Here is a 17,686-nt window from a genome sequence, read left to right as displayed (position 1 = left end):
CAGGAAGTGTAATCCATACTAATACACCAACAACAGAACCACCAGCCACCACCCACATGTGGTGTGTGTGTGTGTGTGTGTGTGTGTGTGTGTGTGTGTGTGTGTGTGTGTGTGTGTGTGTGTGTGTGTGTGTGTGTGTGGCACAGGCATTAGTGGGTCTATCATTCTTCTCTGTGCCGTCCCTCTGGAGACAAACAATTATGAGTTATGACTCATCATAAAACAACAGAGTGAGGGGGTTGGGGGTTGGGGGTTGTTTTTAGGGTTATATTTTGTCTGTGACCTCTCTTCACCCTCCTTCAGTCTCATTTCATCCTTCAGTCTCACTCGCTCTCCTCTTACAGGAAGCCGTACACTCAATTTCATCCGCCTTGATTCCCGCTATAATTGAGCGATCCTGTCAATTCAGATTTTGCTCGCCCGCAAGCTCAGATATGAAAACAGCGTCTATTAATGCACCTTTTTAGTACATGTTCCTTCTTTCTGTTAAGTTTCCTTTATAAAAAGTTCCGGCCTGCGCTCTAGTCATATATCGCCTTGTTTGTTTTTCCCCTGTTGTTCATCATTAACCTGTTTTTTTTTGGTTCAGGGTTGATGTCATGGCGGCGTCTGACACACAGTGTTTGGACTACACTTCACATTTACAACCTCAAACTGCTTCCTGATAGCAGCCAATTACGATTGTCTGTTGGTATGAGTCCATGTCTGATCTCGGGGGGGAAACAAACGGTCATTGTAATGGTTATTGTAATGTGGGAGCGGCATCTGTGTGCAGGCATGCTACTCCACTGAAAGCCATTAAAACTCAGTGTGTCTTTGTCAGTTCATGGCTGCGTTATGTAGCATATCAGTTCAAAAGAAAACCAAAACAGATTGTTGTAATTGTTAGTGGGGGAGGGGGGGGACACAATGTCTTGAGGCAATTACATTAGATTACGCAGCTCAGATGTGTTTTATTAGAAACACATGTCATGCAAATTATTTACAGTGAGGTTTTACATTGTTTTTTTTTACACCAGGTTGCAAGAGTACAAATGAGGACTCGTACCGCCTGCAGCTGACTACTCGCTCATTTAACCGACTTACTTTGTTTGTAGGTTAGCTAACGCAGCAGCGCACTGCAACACAGACTATGTCGAATGCACGGAGCCCGATGAGACAAACGCATTGTGTGGAGATTTCACAGAGCCCGATATAGCATATAACACAAGCAGCATCCACAGATTTTTATGTAGGTTACTGCTCCTCACATCCCTGCACGCACTTCTCAGTTGGATGCACGTCAGCGTTCATCTCCAGTCACCTCCGTGCAAGTCACTTTATCTGATTGTCCTAAATGTCAATTTTAATCATATAACAGAGCATCGGAACATGATAATACTTCATGATTGCTTGCTTCAGTCGAGCTGCTCAGAGAATGACTGTTGTTTTTTAAAATAAGACTTACCTATTTTGCCTTTCTGTCTTTTTTCCCTCGTCATTCTTATGTTTTTCCATTATTTATCCTCATCTCCCACAACTCTGTTTTTCCTTTCTGCTTCTGTGACTGTTTCTTGCCTCAGTTCTCACCTCTTCGTCTGTTACATATATTCTTTGTCAGTTTTTCCATATTAAACCCTTCTGTTCCTCCTTCATCTCTATTTTTCTCTGTCTGTTTTTTGCTTCTCATTAAACCCTTCCCTCGCTTCTCGGTAGTCATTGGAGAATGAAACAATGGGGCGATAGATGGGTGGTGTGGTTGTGTTAATGGGCTCCCATTGCTGAAATTGCTTTTGTGGTCTACATTAGAACAGGTCATTTACTGATGCTTGTAAATCCAAGAGGCAGAGCATCAGATTGCATGTTTGGATTTTTGCCAACAGAGTGAATGAGGCGCAAAAAGCGTTTAAGGCGGTCGCTTTTGTTGATGCATTCTTTTTTTTTTTTCTTGAGTGTTTGTTACACCACCTAAACATGTCTTTCCCTTCTCTGTCTCCAGGACTGCTATAGGTCCCTCAACATCTCGACCCGCATCCTCCACATCCAGGCCCACCACAGCTGCAACCAAGCCCTCCGCCCCTGCAGCAGCCAGAACTGCTGCTTCTAGAGTTACCACAGCACCCTCTACTGGCAGGAGCACAGCAGCACAGCCTCCCAAAACGGCTGCTGCTAAGAAAGGTTAGGAGTTATATCTTTTTCAGACAAGGAGACGCTCTCCTGACAGCAGTGTCCCGTTTGCAGAGTGTTTTTTTTTTTACACTGGAAGACGAGTTAATGTCACATGGTAGCACTTGACAAGACAGTTTTTATTGTATAAACACATCTCAGCTTGACAGTTTCAAGTTGCCTAAAATGCCTGTAATAATAAAGTAGAATGAAGTGGTTGGCTTTAGTCCCAGCAATGTACTTACATGAATGTGCCAAAGAATGAGTTTATGAACAGTTACCCTGTGAATCTGTGGATTGGAAGCTTAAATAAATATTGCTTAAGTGATAGAAGTATTTTAATTTGATAGTTCTGAGCTAAAATATCACAAAGAAGCTCAGCTGACATTGATTGATTGGGTGACTTGATGTTTTCTCTCTTCACACCAGATGTTAGTCGACTACCCCCTGCTGCAGGAGCTAAAAGACCTGCAACAGGTACAACGTCGGCTGCTGCCAAAATACCCGACCCCTCTAAACCCACGGCCACCGCGAAGCTCAACTCCGCCTCCAAATGGTCTGCAACAACAAAAGCAGCAGATCCCAAGATGTCACAGCCCAAAACTCAACAGCCTGCTAAATCTACTCCCGCGAGGAAACCTGGTGTCGCTCCTGCTCGGTTCAATGCCAATAACAAACTGCCCATCGGTCGGACCCCTCCTGCCTCTCCAGCCAACAAACCTGGAAGCAGCACCACCCCTCAGGCAAAACGTGGAACCAAACCCACTCAAGCTGTCCCACCTTTCACTGCCACCAAAAAGACAGGGGTTTCAAATACTACCACATCTGCAGAAGCACAGAGTCCTGCTCGCGCTGGTGCTGCTGGTCGTACCGCTGCTGCTGCTGCTGCTGCTGCTGCTGCTGCTGCTGGTGCAGCGGTAGCAGTAGCGGCTGCCCCTGTGCAAGTGCAAGCAGAGACACCAGTAGCTTTACCACAAGAATCATCTGTTGCTGTCCATGCACCAGAGGAGGTCCCTCCCCAACCTTCTACCCAGGACATACCACCAGAGGTAATACCTCAAGAGACTGTTCAAAGCCATTCAGCTGCCCCCTCCCCTCCACAAAGCCCTGTCCAGACAGCCTTACCAGAGACCGCTCCGCCCCAGGAGCAGCTAGAAAGCAGTGCTCCTTTACTAATAACACAGGAGCATGTCTCTGTTCCAGTTGAGCCTACGTTACCACCAGTGGCCTCTCCTCCAGGGCTATCCGAGGAGCCCGTTTACCTGTTAACAGACCAAACCCCCTCCGCATTGAAAGCCTTCCCAGCAGCAGCAGCAGCAGCAATCCCTCAGCTAGTCCCCCCCGCCAATCTAAATGAGGAGGAGTATGAAGAGGAGAGGGAGGGAAGCCTGCCGGTTTCTCTGTCAGAAATGAGCGGGACCACTCAGCCCACTGAGGAGTCTCGTCCCGGGTCGGCCGGGCCAGTAGGGGGCTCCGCTTGGAGGGCCGGTGGCGCCTTGCTCTCTGAGCTGGACTCTGAGGATGTTAGCGGCAGCCAGCTGGGCGCATCTGAATTGAGCGCCCCCGGTGTCCTGGAGGGCGCAGAGAGCATGGATGATCTGGGAGATGGCAGTCTCAAAGGAGCCTCAGCAGGCTCACCGGACTTTGAGAAGGTTCCTGACATTCCAGTTAATGACTTTGAGGAGGACGACGATGAGGATGACGATGATGACAACGATCGGGTGTGTGACATGGATGTGGGCTCAGAGCGGATAGACGAACCGCAGAGACCCAGGGACGACAATGATGTGGAGGACGAAGAGGAGGACGAAGATGTGGAGATGGCCAGTGAGGGGGTGACAGAGAGCGGCTTGGAAAGCTACGGGAATGCAGATGAAGATGACTTTGCTGAGGATGAAAGGCTGGACAACTTGAACAGGGTGGCCCAGCCTCCACCTCCTCCTCAGCTGCCCTCTGCCCCAGCTGCTCAGTGGGACCAACAAAATCCTTTCGCCGATCACTGGGCAGAACCTCTTCAACCGCTTCAGCCGCAGCAGCTTCTTGGGCACATGGCCCAGCCCCTGCAGGCGGCGGGAGCAGCTGCAGCGAGCCCTTTGGTAGACCTCTGGCAAGCAGACTCTGAGACCCCGACTCAGTCCCCAGCCCAGCCCTGGCTAGAACTAGGCACTGCTCCTTTTGTTCCCGAAAACCAACAACTTCTCCCTCATTCCTCTGTCAAGGATGGGGCTCAAATGTACATGGATCAGCCCGGCCCAGCCCCGATGCAGACCCTGGCCCCTGCTCTGCTCTCTGCCCCAGCGATGTCTCTGTCAAGCACCCTAAGCAGTGAGACCAGCAGTCCAGAGGATCTCGGAGACTACAACGGAGAGGGGAAGCTTCAGCCTCAGGACACACAAGCCCCGGCGCTCTCTCCCCAGCTTGACCTAGACGACCAGGACCTGGGCATCCACTTGGAGAGAGGAGACGGGGAAGGAGAGGAAGATGCAGAGGCGGAGACCCTGCCCGCTGATGAAGTCTTGGGAGGGCCTGCAACTGCCCCCACTTCCAACCCCTCCTCCTCCTCAGTAACGGAAGATGAAGCCAGCGACACAGAGGGAGAAGCTCAGTTGGACGATTCTCTGGAGAGTCCAGCGGTCACACACATAACCTTCGACAGCCAGCCCGCATCCCAGCGCTGCCTGTCCACCGTGGAAGAAGGCGAGGAGGCCGATATGGTGGAAGGTGTCGTCTGCGAAGACACAACCCCACCTTCGGCTACCTCGTTGGCGTCTTACGGCTTCGACACCATGACCACAGCCTCGAGCTCCAACGCCCAGTCCACAGGGGAGAGTTGCATCAAGAGTCCCGGTATCTTCTCCTTGGAGGAGCTGCCCGAGGAGGCCAAGGATCCCTGCCTCATCCCGCAGCCTCTCACCCAGCCGTGCCTGGCAGAGCAGCAGTACATCGAGTGTGGGAAGCAGGAAGCAGAGTCTGCTGAGCATGCGGGGGAGGAGGTGCTGGGGTCAGAGGAAGCCCCGGATCCTTCAGCAGCTCTGAGCACTTTGCAGCAACCAGAAGAAAATCCAGATGACATGCAGCCTCCCTACTATTCAGCTATCTGTGAAAAGACTGAGAACTCTTTTGCAGGTAACGTATAGTTCATCTCCCTAACAGCCCAAGTAAAGCCCCTTACCTCTCTTTGGCCTTGTTCCAGCCTCCCCAAAATAATATCTCACTGTAGTAGTCCTTGTCGTCAGTGTTTGTCCTGAAATCTCTGGGGGTGGACGTAATCAAAGGTAAACAACAAAAAAAAAAAAAGAGAACAGAGAGCAAAAAAAGGGAAGAGATTAAAAAAAAAGAAGACAGCAGTGGCACTTCCCTCTGATATAACATTTCCATTATGAGTATATGGCTTAAATTCCTGTATGTGCAATAGCTACTACTATTTACTCTTAATGTGTGTGTGCGTATGTGTGTGTGTGTGCGTGTGTGTGTGTGTGTGTGCGCCTGGGTTTTGGTTTCTGTTTTATTTAACACAGAATCATCTGGTTGTCCTGAACTGACATTGATATGACTTGTCTGCTTACGATGCAGCTCTTAAAGAGGGAAAACAATGAAATTGAGCATAACAAAATGAAATATGGAATGAACTGTAACATGTCTTTTTTTTTTGTTTTTTTTTGTATTTATCCTAATACTTTTTACTGAACAAAAGCCGATAACTGAAAATGAGTTTTTGATTGTATTTTCATGTTCTGATTTCGCTCTTCTACCATGAGATACAGGCAATCTTTCCTTAACCCGATCACTCCTCGTGTCTTCTTGCACTTTAAATTGTACCCCAGCTTTTTTTTTTTCTTCCCCCCTCTTGTGTTTATCCATCTTTTTTTGGAGTAATGAAGCTTAAAACTTTAAATAAAGATTAGATTTCTATCATGATGTACTCTCTCATCGTACCGTTTTATTGAAATGGGCATGTGGGAGTGGAGTGTAAGACATATTTATGGTCTGTATGCAAGAAAAAAAAAATCATCACTCATCACTGACATTTATTTCAAGGTCTCACAAACATCCAGTTTTATGCCGGTGGCTCTAAACGGCTCATTTATACTGCAGACACTTCCACTCAGTTAAGCATTCAGCCTCCAGCTTGTCAATGCTTTACTCTCATCATTCACTCAACACAGACACTCCATACATATATATTGTAGACTTTCCTTTTTTAAAAAAACTGGACACAAACAGTGGAACTCATGCCCGACCCTCAAAGACTTCACTGGTCTGAAAACCACATAACTGAAATAAGTTGATCATCCGCTCCACCAGACCTTCTCATCCACGGATTTGACCTTCAGCGCCTCAAGCAACGAAGAAGCTTGACATCCTGCCTGAAGAAGGACCCGACTCTTCTCATTCTGCTGCTACTTTAATTTCCCTCCAGTTCACTGTGGGTGTGTTTCTGATTTTAGCTCTTTTCTACTGCCTTCTTTATTTTTATTTATTTATTTATTTATTTTTAAAGCATTCCTGCCGCACTGTTTCTACAGCACTGTATTAATGTTAACTGAGCTTATGCATGTCACTGTTGCACAATGACTTGACTTTCATCTCATTACTTTGGATTGGTTTGTTCAGGGTCAGCTGAATAGCTTGGCTCTAGGACTTAATTACCTTTTAGGTTAGAATAATGTCTAACCTTGAAGGACAGGCTCACAGTTTTTCCAAGTCTTTCCAGTCAGGTTCTCATATGAACAATGAAACGCTGTAAGCATTCCTCCTGAACCACATTTAAAAGTTAATATTAATCATCTGAGTTAATCAAATAAAGTGGATATCCCCACAGTTAGTCTTAGAAGTACAAAAGTCCCTCTTTGTGTCTCGACGGACGGCGTTTTCCTGTTCAGCTGCAGTGGAAAGTGTAGTAACAAAGAGGGGAAACTGGCACTAAAAAGACAGTAATGATAGTACAGTAGAGATTGATTTAACTAATTTTGATGACTGAAGCCTCATTTGACTTTTTTGTGCAGAAGGACGATCTCTTAATGGTTAGTATGAACAGGAGCAATGATTACAGCAACAGAAATCTCTGTCCATTCAGGTACTTGACTGTTTCAGCACAGACTTGGAAAAAACGTGAACCTATCCTTTAATTTACTGGGGTTAGAATAACATCTAGCCTCCACTTTTATTCCTAAAGCCGAGCTATTACTTCAGTTTTCTTGTGATGCTGGATGTCTATAAATGCATGGAGAGCTTTTGCATGTATCACTGGTCGACTAACTATAAACTCCATTCACGGGTGATGACTGTTTGAGCTGGCAATAAGCTTTTCTGTGGTTGTTTTTTTATGTGTCACCATAGTTGATAGTGATTGCATATACAGGAAGTTGGCTGCTTGTTTTTTTTGCACACAAAAACCTTTTTTCTTTTTCTGGGTGTCATTTTTAAAAAAAATTAGTATTAAATCTAGGAAAATCACATTAAGTACGCACAGTTGCTCTCTGCTCAAATTTCCCAACCCTTGTCCCGGCTACCACCCCCAGTCACCTCACCTTGGGTCACTATTTTCTTTTTGTGTTCACTGTTTTACAGAAATACTTTGGCTCCACCCCTCCAAATACTTAGCAGACTGTATCTGTCACTGCTGCACAGCTTGCAAACAATGTCCCACTGTCATTTATTCAAAGTGAAAAAAAAATACAAATAATTGCCGGTCAGTCTGGTGCTGCAGGCTGCTGGCAGACCTTTAGGCCTCACAATGCTTCCACTATTCCTTCAGCGAGTCTGAGCCTCTGAAGGCCACCCCCCCCCCCTTTTCCTCTACACCCTATCTGCCTGTACTCACACTGCACTGCTGTCACTGTCCTGCTGCCTGTGACCTGTTTTATAACATCACGCTACTGTAATTTTCCTTCCCGCTTCCTCTCACATACAGGCTTCACTGCACTACCACACGCTCACCGCCGCGATCACTCGGCACACCCCAGAACCTACTGCGACATCGTCAAACCCATCGTCGCCGCGGCCGCCCCGCCGAGGCTGACCTGCGCCGACCTCCCGCCCAGGAACGTCGGGCAGCAGGCGCTTAGCCCGCAGCTCCGCAGGCTGGAGCAGCACCAGAGGCAGCTGCTGGAGCTGCAGCAGCGCAGGGAGCAGCAGAGCAGACCGCTGGAGGAGGCAGAGCAGGAGAGGAAGAGGAGGGAGGAGGAGGAGCAGAGGAGGAAGAAAGAGGAGGCCGAAGAGGAGATAAAGAGGAACAAAGAAGAGGAAGAGAGGAAGACGCGAGAGCAGGCGGAGGAGGCGACGAAGAAGAAGGAAGAGGAGGAGAAGCAGAGGAGAGACCTCGAAATGCAACTGCAGCAGCAGCAAGAGGAGCTGAAGCAGAGACAGCAGATCATGCAGTGGCAACAAGAGCTGCAACAGTCTAATAAAGGTCAGACGGTGCTGCTGTCACCTTCCTCCGGCCTCTGCACCATCTACGAAGCCCTGGAGAACAGCGATGAAGAGGCTGACGGTGAAGAAGAGGGAATAAAGGAGCTCAAGCCCACGAAAGAGGAGGAGGAGGAGGAGGAGCCCGAGCAAGAGACGCCGAACGAGGAGACAGACGATAACTGTGAAAGGGCGGCGTCAGATGTAGAAGAACATCGAGACTCTTCACCGTCCAACGAGACCCCTCCTCCTCCTCCTCCTCACCCAGACTCCCCTCACACACCCAGCAACGTCTCCCAGGACGGAGACAGCTCCTCTCCTCCCGAGTCTCCAGAGCGACCTCCACCTTTAGACCTGGACTGGGGGAAGAAAGTCGACATAGTCCAGCAGCTGATCAATCAGACCCTGCTGCTGAACGGAGACGGCTGCTCCTCCCTGCTGCTGCTGCCAGGGGGCGCAGGAGGCACGCTGAGCCCCCTGGAGAGCAGCCTGTGGCCCAGTCTGCTGCCTCCTCTCACCCCTCCCTCCGCCACCGTCACCTCTGTTAGCAGCTTCTCCCCAGAGGCCACTGGGAGCTCCCCACAGGGAGAGTGGACAGTGGTGGAGCTGGAGACGCATCACTGAGGGGACCCACACACTTTAAATACAACACCTGCAGTACACATACAAGTGCTGTCTATACACACACACACACATACACATGTAGTGTAGATATGAATGCAGAGCACCTCACATTGACTGTGCTGTTAATATACACACCATTGAGCAGATTCATATTTACTGTTGGAGAACATCTGCACAGACTGAAGTGAATATTTAGGCTGAGCAGTGAAGGAAAAAAAAAAAAGCAATAATCAAAAGAAATTCTCCCAGGACTGATACACATCATCATATCTGTTCAAGTACGGAAGATAAACTGCTGAACTGATGTCCATCAGCGTCTGAGAGTAATTGTGATTGTAGTATACAAAATACAATAATACCAGATTACTACCCAGCTGTTTAAATAGACCCATAAACATGTGGTGCTTTAGATTCACTTACAAGACAGATTTCTAACCACTGAATAAACAAGCACATAAAACACACGATGCTTGATGGTGCTACAGGTTAACAGTGATGCACAAAGATCAACTTTCTTGCCCTGAATGAGACTCTCAGGTAGTGGCCACTCCCAGGTTACGTACCACCTGCTCCACAAAGTAAATGGTTAATATATTAACATCTAGAAAGTTGAAGATGAGATTAAAGCCATGCAGTCACTAGTGAAGCAGGCTGACAGCGTGTAAGTAGTTAAAGAACAAGGCCAGCAGTTTAGAAATACTGAGGCCACAAATTAATTATTAAATTTTCTTTCCCCAACATGAAAATAGTTCAAAAAGCTTTCTCAACACTGCCATTAAAATTCTGGTGAAATCCAGAGTCTTCATAGGCATACGTATACAAATGATATTTCTGATAACAAAGTGAAATGTGTCGAATGTTTGGTCCAAATTCTTTGATCAGATATTTACCACCTTAAAGCAGGAATCTTTAGACGATATTTTATCCAGGCAAAGCTTTATTTTAATACATCTTCTTAAATGAAAAAAAGGGTCACAACATGTTCATATTAAGTAAGGTATAAAACCCAGCCCTTCTTTTTTTTTATTGATTTACCGTTTTGTCGTACATAAATTTGACTTTAAGGCCATCAAGTCTAAATGTACTGGAATCAGCCTGTAAAATAACCACACACGTTACACAAGTTACTAAAACGCCTCAAACATGAACAAGAAAGTTCAGAAGACTCGTAACCTGATCGTGTTCCTGCCTCGGAGTCTCTCCTCAGGTCGAGAAAGTCTCATCTCTTCCACCCGGAAACTCACATTAGACAAACACAACATGACACCACACTGAAGCTCTTTTACCTCACACCCACAAACACAGAACCCTACACACAGGACATCACATGACAGAACCCCATGATGCATCACTGCTACCGACTTAACAGGGTGGAACTTTTCTTTATGCCAAATCTCCGTGCCATGGGCGACCACACACATACACGCACACACAAACACACACCGATGGTGCCAAGGTAAACCGAAGGATATGGTTTGTTTCATTCTGTGTTTCTCACCTGTTGCTCCTTTTTATTTGAGTCCATAACTGTTTCTACGTGTCGACACGCGTCCTTTTATCATCTTATTTTGATGTGAAAACACTGGAGATGTCCGGCTACTGAATAGTGATAAACATTATCTGAAGCTTCCCAGATCTTAATAAGGTTGCACTTTGTTAAAACTCTTAAAGTCGCTCACGCACGACATTTGTCTCGATTCAAATTTGGTGATTTATAGAGGCCTGGAAATGTTTTATGTTAAAGAGTTGAAGAGCTGTTTTGGATTTGCAATTCCTTACCAAAGGTCAGTATAATGTGAAACACTGAAGAAGTTTTAGTTTTATGTATATAATCGTGTCAACAAATGAGATTTCTTAGTGATTAAATACTGCTGAAGGATAGTCACTGCTTCGTAGCCCCACATGAACTTTTTCCTGTTCCTGAGCTTCTTGTGCTCATATTTTAGATGAAGTTATTCAGTCATGCAGACTTCAGACAGACGACGGCCTGTAATTATACAGTGACTGACTCTAGGTTTTACCCGGTACTGCTGTAAAGGTCAGGGGTCACTTTGTGGTGCGATATGACACTAAGGAAGATTATTAAAAGGGAGGCGAAGCGGAATATCAGGATGTTCTGGATTTCTACTGTGTAGTAGTGTTGAAACTGTGATGAGTTACGGTACGAGAGCGTCTCGCTGGTTGTTAAGTGTTCGTATCTGTGGATGTCGGTCCGGTTGTTTGGATACTGTGTGTTTGTCAGTGTCAGTGTTGTTTAAGGCTGTTTTGAGCTTCACTTTATAACGTCACAGGTCTGAAGAGATTCTTTTCTGACACCCCTTAAATCTAAATGAAGGGCAGAGAGATGTATTCCTGCATCTGCGTTTAATAATAAACCGAATTGAAAGCAGAAATCGAGGAGCTTAATTGATACTTTGCGACTGATATTTGCTCTTTCACACTACTGATCCAGCAGAGAAAATAAATCCCCACTGCTGGCTTGTTTGTCCACCGTCTTATCAAAGCTTATGTGTAGCAGCTGAGAAGCACGCAGGTGTTTCTGCTTGATGTATGTTTGCGTTCCCGTACCTTCCAGGCAGGACACAGAATGCTCACTGCATTTTTTGACAAAGCTGGACTTTTTAAAAATTAGCTACCTTAAACGTGTCTCCGTAGTGTTTTTGTAAGCATTTCTGTGTATATTGTTTAAAGACTGCTCACTGTAATGAAGGGAAACCCCACTGACATTTTGTACTTTAGAGATTTTAGAAGTATAGTAGCCCTTTTAAGAGTCATATATACATTTATATTACAATAGAGGATGAAGGATGATAGATATTATTCTTTTGTTGTAAGTAAATCGCCTTTTCTTTACGTGCAGTCGACAGAGCCGATGGGCTGAATGGTTCAAGGTCAAACTGAACACAGTAGGCAGATTGAACGTGTTTCATTTGTTATTTAGGCTCAAAAAAAGGTTTTAATAATCTCTGGCTTTGGATTTTAATTTATTGAAAATGTACTGAGGCCTGTGTGCTCTAATTTAAATGGTTTGATGAACCTGTTCAAATGAAGTAAAAATGGGCGTTCTCACGTTTGGGGCCCGAATCATGGCAGCTTGTTCTAAAGTTTTCCTTGTTTTTCTTTGACTTTCTGGAAAGACAGAAATCTGTGATTGTGTGTAATTATTCCAATGCAACGTTTCATGTAAATAAAATGTTGTTTTTTTTTTTTTAATAATGCTTCTGGACTTCTTTACAACAACACAAACAATCTTAAATAATATAAAAACTTATAAAAATGTTAAATCTCTACAAAATACTGGCAAACTCTTATCAAAGCTCTTAAAATATACAAACACACTGAACTGAATAAAGTGAAGCAAACATCACAGTGACCAGCATAAAATGATTGTTACATAATCCAACTGACAGTATAACTATCTTAGAAAATACCAACACCGGTCCGTGTTGAAGGTTGTAAAACACACAACACCATGTTTGAACTAACAGGTCATGAATGAATGAAGTCACATCTTTATGGTGATGTGTGCTCCTGATCCAAAGTGTGAGAGGCATCTGAAACCAGATGTTTAAACTTAAAATATCTTTCTCGAATCTTCACATCAACATATTCTCAAAATAAATTGACCCAGTTTAAGGATTTTGTCTGTCTACCTTCAAGAGAGTTGTAACCTGAACAGAAACTGTATCCACAAGCACACTTGTTCTCCTGCAGGGTGTAGCATCACTCTGTTGTCTGCCACGACATCAGCAGCTGCTGCAGGAAGTCTGTGGCGCTGCAGCTCGACGGCTCATCGCTGCCCAGAAACAACAGCCTGTGATAGTTGGCCAGAGGAACCTCACACATGATCCTGAAACAAAACACACTGATAAAAAGTCAGGGGAGTAACTGGGTGGTGTTGAGCTTTTCATTTCACTCCCCAGAGATCACTGAATATGGAAAAATATAACAAAGATATACAGAGAAATGAATGAAGAGATGGAAATCAGCGTACCAGTCGTAGATGTCATCTGTGTCAGGGTCAGGGTTCACCTGCACCCACTGACCGATGGACCACATCCTCACCACGTTACCGTGGCGATCTCTGTCGGCCTCTGCGTGTACGTTGGGAATGTCCTCGCAGCACAGGAAGTAACTGAGGAGCAGGTGGTGCATTGATATGAAAACAGTTGGTTCAGGGCGTCTTCATCCATTTATGACTAATTGTGGGAGTGCAAATGAGGCACAATGACTTATAAGAGATTTATAAAACAGAACCATGTGCATGCACAGCTTTATAAATCAGATGAAAAGAATGCATCTGCAACACAAAGTTTTAGTCATAAATCTGAACAGTTTTATACATCTGGCCCCAGATGTTGATGATGTTGGCAGAGGAGCCGACAGACTGAACAGACTCACTACTCTGTTTCTCCGACTGTCTCCGCGCCTCTCTCCTCCGTCTCTCCACCCTTCCCTTCATCCGTCTGCTGCTCGTCTCGGAGTCTCTCCACGTTCCATCGCATGCATTTGTACAGTCCGGTGTCGACCCGGGCCAGGTACGGCGTCGGCTTACAGTAGCGGAACGCAGTTAGCCTCAGTCGGCCGAGCTGACTCTGGCCGATGCAGAAGTGAGACATGCTGGGAATGCAGACGGGAGAGCGTCAGACAGTGAGATATGGTGAAACCGGATCGATCCCTTTGGGGAAATTAGATTGTTATAGCAGCAAAAGTCAGATGTCAGCAGCTAGTTTTAACGAGTGGGAAGAAAAATAAAAGAATATGCTGAAAGTTGAAGAAAGAAAACACTGATATCAAATGTTTGCTGCTGACAAATTCAAGAAATGTGTCAGAAAAACAAGGATGAGTTATTTAAAGGTGCCAATCAAATAAAAATTGATTTCATTTGTTGTGTTAAAATGATAACAGGCTGGTACATTTACACAATATTTCATCGACTTAAAAAGCAACTACTGGACATAATATCAATGAAATAATCAATGAAAGGTTTTACTGTCACATTAGTAAAGACTGAAATGAGTAAATACAACAACTGTGCTGTGATGCACCGAGAGATGAAACAGATACTGCAGCCAGCAGTTGGGGAGTTACCGAACCTCTTCAAACAACTTTCTGTTTAAGAGGGAAACGAATGACGCTCTAAGTATTTTTAAGTAATGTTATTACTGGCTGAAAAACGGAGAAAACAAGGTGACAGTGTTGATATTGCAATGAAATAAATGATGTTTACTTACACGGTTCTGTTGGAAATTATAATGCAAAACATTTTCATTCCTGCTGCTGCTGCTGCTGATGTTAGAGAACAACCTGAAGCAGCTTTCAAGTGGTGACCAGCTGAGGATCGTCACTCGTAAGTGCGACTAGCAGCAGGACGAAGCGTTTAATATGTGGGGAAAGTCGCCCCTTCTTCACCTTGTTTACACTGAGAACAGTGTAGTTTCCTGTTAGCATGTCATCGCTAATCCCGTATGTTCCAAATATTTACACTATAATTTGTGGCCTGTAATATAAAGTGTCACCGTTACAACAAATTGCACAAAGTTGATCGTCTAGGAAACAGCTTAATATTACTGAGGAAATGTATTTAATAAAAAGGTTTAACTATACTTTCACAATTAAAGTAAATGTTTTTGATAGAAATGAGTTAAAGCAGTTCAGTTACATGAAACAGAAGGAGCTGAATAATAATAATATATATATACTGTATTTATGAATTTGTGCTACTGTAACATTTTTTTTCCAGATTTAAAAACCCAACAAAAAATCAAACTATAAAAAAAAAAGAAATGCGTGAACACATATTAGTAGAGACTTGTATTGTTCCTCTGTGTGTGTTTACCTGCTCGGTTCAGTCTCGTCCAAACAGAGGAGATTGTAGCTGGCGTAGGTCAACACCAGCTGCTCCAAACTGTCACACAGCTGTTGAGAGAGGTCTAACAGCTGCACGCGCTGCACAAACACACACACAGACTAGATGTTAAAAAGTCGACTTGTAGCAGTTAAACCATGAAGTTTTCATACACTGAACACAGATGAGCCTCTCGTTCACTAACAGATTTGAAGACTTTAGAATACTTTGTTCCAACAACCGGATCTGCAAAACATCTGACTGCATCAGACGACCAAATGTCGAGTACACTGCACCAGAGATTTGTTGTTCCAGTGACCAATTCCCAGGATGCAAGAGAGAGAAACTGTGAGCCCTTTGCGTGATACACAGAACTCACTGTCAACAGATTTCATAGAGATGATTGTTTTCAGTAGAAAATAGTTCCAATCTTAGTTTCAAAACCAAAACTGTCAGCATAGCCACTAATGAAACTAATGAAACCTTAAAAATATACCTTTGTGAATATGTCAAAGGGCAGCGGGGTGTGTGGGGGAACGCTTCTCCGAGCTGTTGATTCCACGTCATTAAAGTAAGCCTGACAGGTGTACAGGAAACTTGGCACAGCGGCAACCAGAGACCCTCTGTCTTGATGACTCAGCCTGCCAGAACACACAAAAGAAAATCCTACAATAGAGGGAAAAAAAGGTGAAATCAGCTCGTTGTGTCAAGCCAAGAACCCTACCCATTGATGAGACAGTTGTGCAAGTCGTCTACTTTGCTCATGAGGACCTGGAGCTTTAGCTGCATGGACTGCAGGTTCCTCTCCATCAGTCTGACCTCCAGGTAGCTGCGGGCCTCGCAGTCACAGCTGCACGCTGCTTCATCACCACACCATGGCGCCAGAGTAAAACCAGCCAACAATGCTAGTGGCTCCTCCACCTCTGAGAGATAAGTTCATAATATTTGGCCATTAAAACATTGTCAGGGGCAAGGTAGGCAACTGCCTGGGGCCCCCAACTAAAAGGGTTTATTATGATGTTTAGATATGAAAAATATTGAATTATGTTACTATTCTAACCCATTACACTGTGTATTTCTACTTCAGAGGAAAACATTGTACCACTACATTTACCTGACAGATTCAGATTTAACTCACAAAATATAATCAATAAAATATGATGCATAAATATCCAGCATTTTAAAAGCATTAAAAGCTCCACCTTGAACACAAGTCAATTTAAGTACATTATGCTGATAAAACATCTCTTTCACTCTTCACTTTTAAGTAAAAATCTCAATGCAAGACTTTTACAGTACAGTATTAATAGTTTTACTTAAGAAAACAGTATTGTGTACTTCTTCTACCACTGCCAATACCAACATTCTCAGTTAGAGAAAGGGTGAAAATAAAGCTAGATAGAATTTGCCTGGGGCCTCCATATCACTAAATCCACCCCTCAACATACTGAATTGATCTTTTTACTCCACTACCTCATTTTCTAAACAAATGACATGCTTTTTACATTTGCGTCCAGCAGGTCCTTCAGATCCTCTGCAGCTGGCTTCCTAGTTGTCACACTGATGTCAACAAAAACACATGGGGAGACAACTTTTAGTCTTCCAGCAGTCTGCCTGAGGATCTGAAGAACTCCTCTATGGACGTTTTTAAAAGAAACCTGAAGACATACAGATATCTTTTAGCATGGCTTTTGCTTAAGGTGCCTCGTCATTTGTTGTTTAATGTTTAATGTTATTTGGATTTTTTGTGCCTTTGCTCACCTCTGTGCAGCACATGGACTACAGTCACTGTACGAAATGTGCTATATAAATAAAAATTGATTTGATTGGAATAATAAGAAGATAAACCTAATTAACTTCAATTAATTTCTGTGTCTCAGTCATTTTGATTGTTTTGACTCTTTAAAAGTGAAAGTAAAGTTAGAGTAAGTAAAGAAAGGAAGTAAAGTTAGAAATTAGACACCCGTGTTTTCGTAGGTTGTAGTAGGACATGTCATTGAACCTCCGTGTCCGGTGTTTGGAGGGCCCTCCGGGCTGTGTGACTCCCTCTCACCACCCGTGTCCTCCTGCAGCACCGGTTGTCCTGGCGGTGATTCTGCGGTGAGCTGAACCTCAACTTGAACTTCAGTCTCTGTCATGCTTTCTGTTGTAGGTAAGCCCTTTTTTTCCGGGGAGATTTGCTGGGGGAGAAAACGCCTCCTTCAAGGGTTATTTTGGACCTGTCATTAACTGTTAATGTCTTGCTTATTAACGTCAATGCTAGCCAGCTAGCAAAACACCCCAAACCTTGACAACTCCTATTTCGGCTACTGACTGAATAAATCCACAAGAAAATTAAATGTTTAACTACTCTTCAGTCTCTTGAGTACAGCGGTTATATGACAAGTTAACGCTAAATAACTGTAATATTAGCTGGTAGCAGTTGACAACGTACGTACGTTCGTTTCGTCGTCAACGGTCCGCCAATTTACTTTCCTAGGATGGCGCAGTCATTATCCGGCCTACTCTGCCTCTGATTGGCTAGTATTCGTTGCCTTCGTTGGTTGGGTTGCTCAGGTTTAGGCATGAGGAGTGAGATTGGTTAGAATTATGGTAAGAATATCAGGATAAGCCAATCAGAGGCAGAGTAGGGCGGGTCATGATTTCGCCATCCTACGAATT

The 17,686-nt window shown here is 44.5% G+C and overlaps 1 protein-coding gene across 4 annotated transcripts; it reads right to left on the bottom strand.

Moving 5' to 3' along the window:
- Positions 1-12,379: 12,379 nt before the first annotated feature.
- Positions 12,380-17,514, bottom strand: c2h19orf67 (chromosome 2 C19orf67 homolog). Of its 4 annotated transcripts, XR_006092437.1 has the most exons (8): positions 16,989-17,514; positions 15,750-15,948; positions 15,522-15,666; positions 15,017-15,126; positions 13,579-13,797; positions 13,172-13,312; positions 12,831-13,042; positions 12,380-12,731 (listed from the first exon to the last, which is right to left on the bottom strand). XR_006092437.1 is itself a non-coding variant. In XM_042394107.1 (7 exons), the coding sequence occupies exons 1-7, from the start codon at positions 17,161-17,163 to the stop codon at positions 12,901-12,903; spliced, it is 1,092 nt and encodes a 363-aa protein (XP_042250041.1). In that variant the 5' UTR covers positions 17,164-17,514; the 3' UTR covers positions 12,768-12,900. The 4 variants fall into 4 exon arrangements, 3 of the variants coding, with proteins under 3 accessions (XP_042250041.1, XP_042250022.1, XP_042250036.1); XM_042394107.1 differs by lacking the exon at positions 12,380-12,731 and having other exon boundaries at positions 12,768-13,042; positions 17,028-17,514; XM_042394088.1 differs by lacking the exon at positions 12,380-12,731 and having other exon boundaries at positions 12,768-13,042; positions 16,989-17,513.
- Between the last annotated feature and the right edge of the window lie 172 nt (positions 17,515-17,686).

The sequence above is a fragment of the Thunnus maccoyii genome, chromosome 2, assembly GCF_910596095.1.
Source record: "Thunnus maccoyii chromosome 2, fThuMac1.1, whole genome shotgun sequence".
In the NCBI taxonomy this organism is placed as follows: Eukaryota; Metazoa; Chordata; class Actinopteri; order Scombriformes; family Scombridae; genus Thunnus; species Thunnus maccoyii.
Note: the sequence above shows the minus strand (reverse complement) of the source record. Positions and strands in the feature narration are given on the sequence as shown.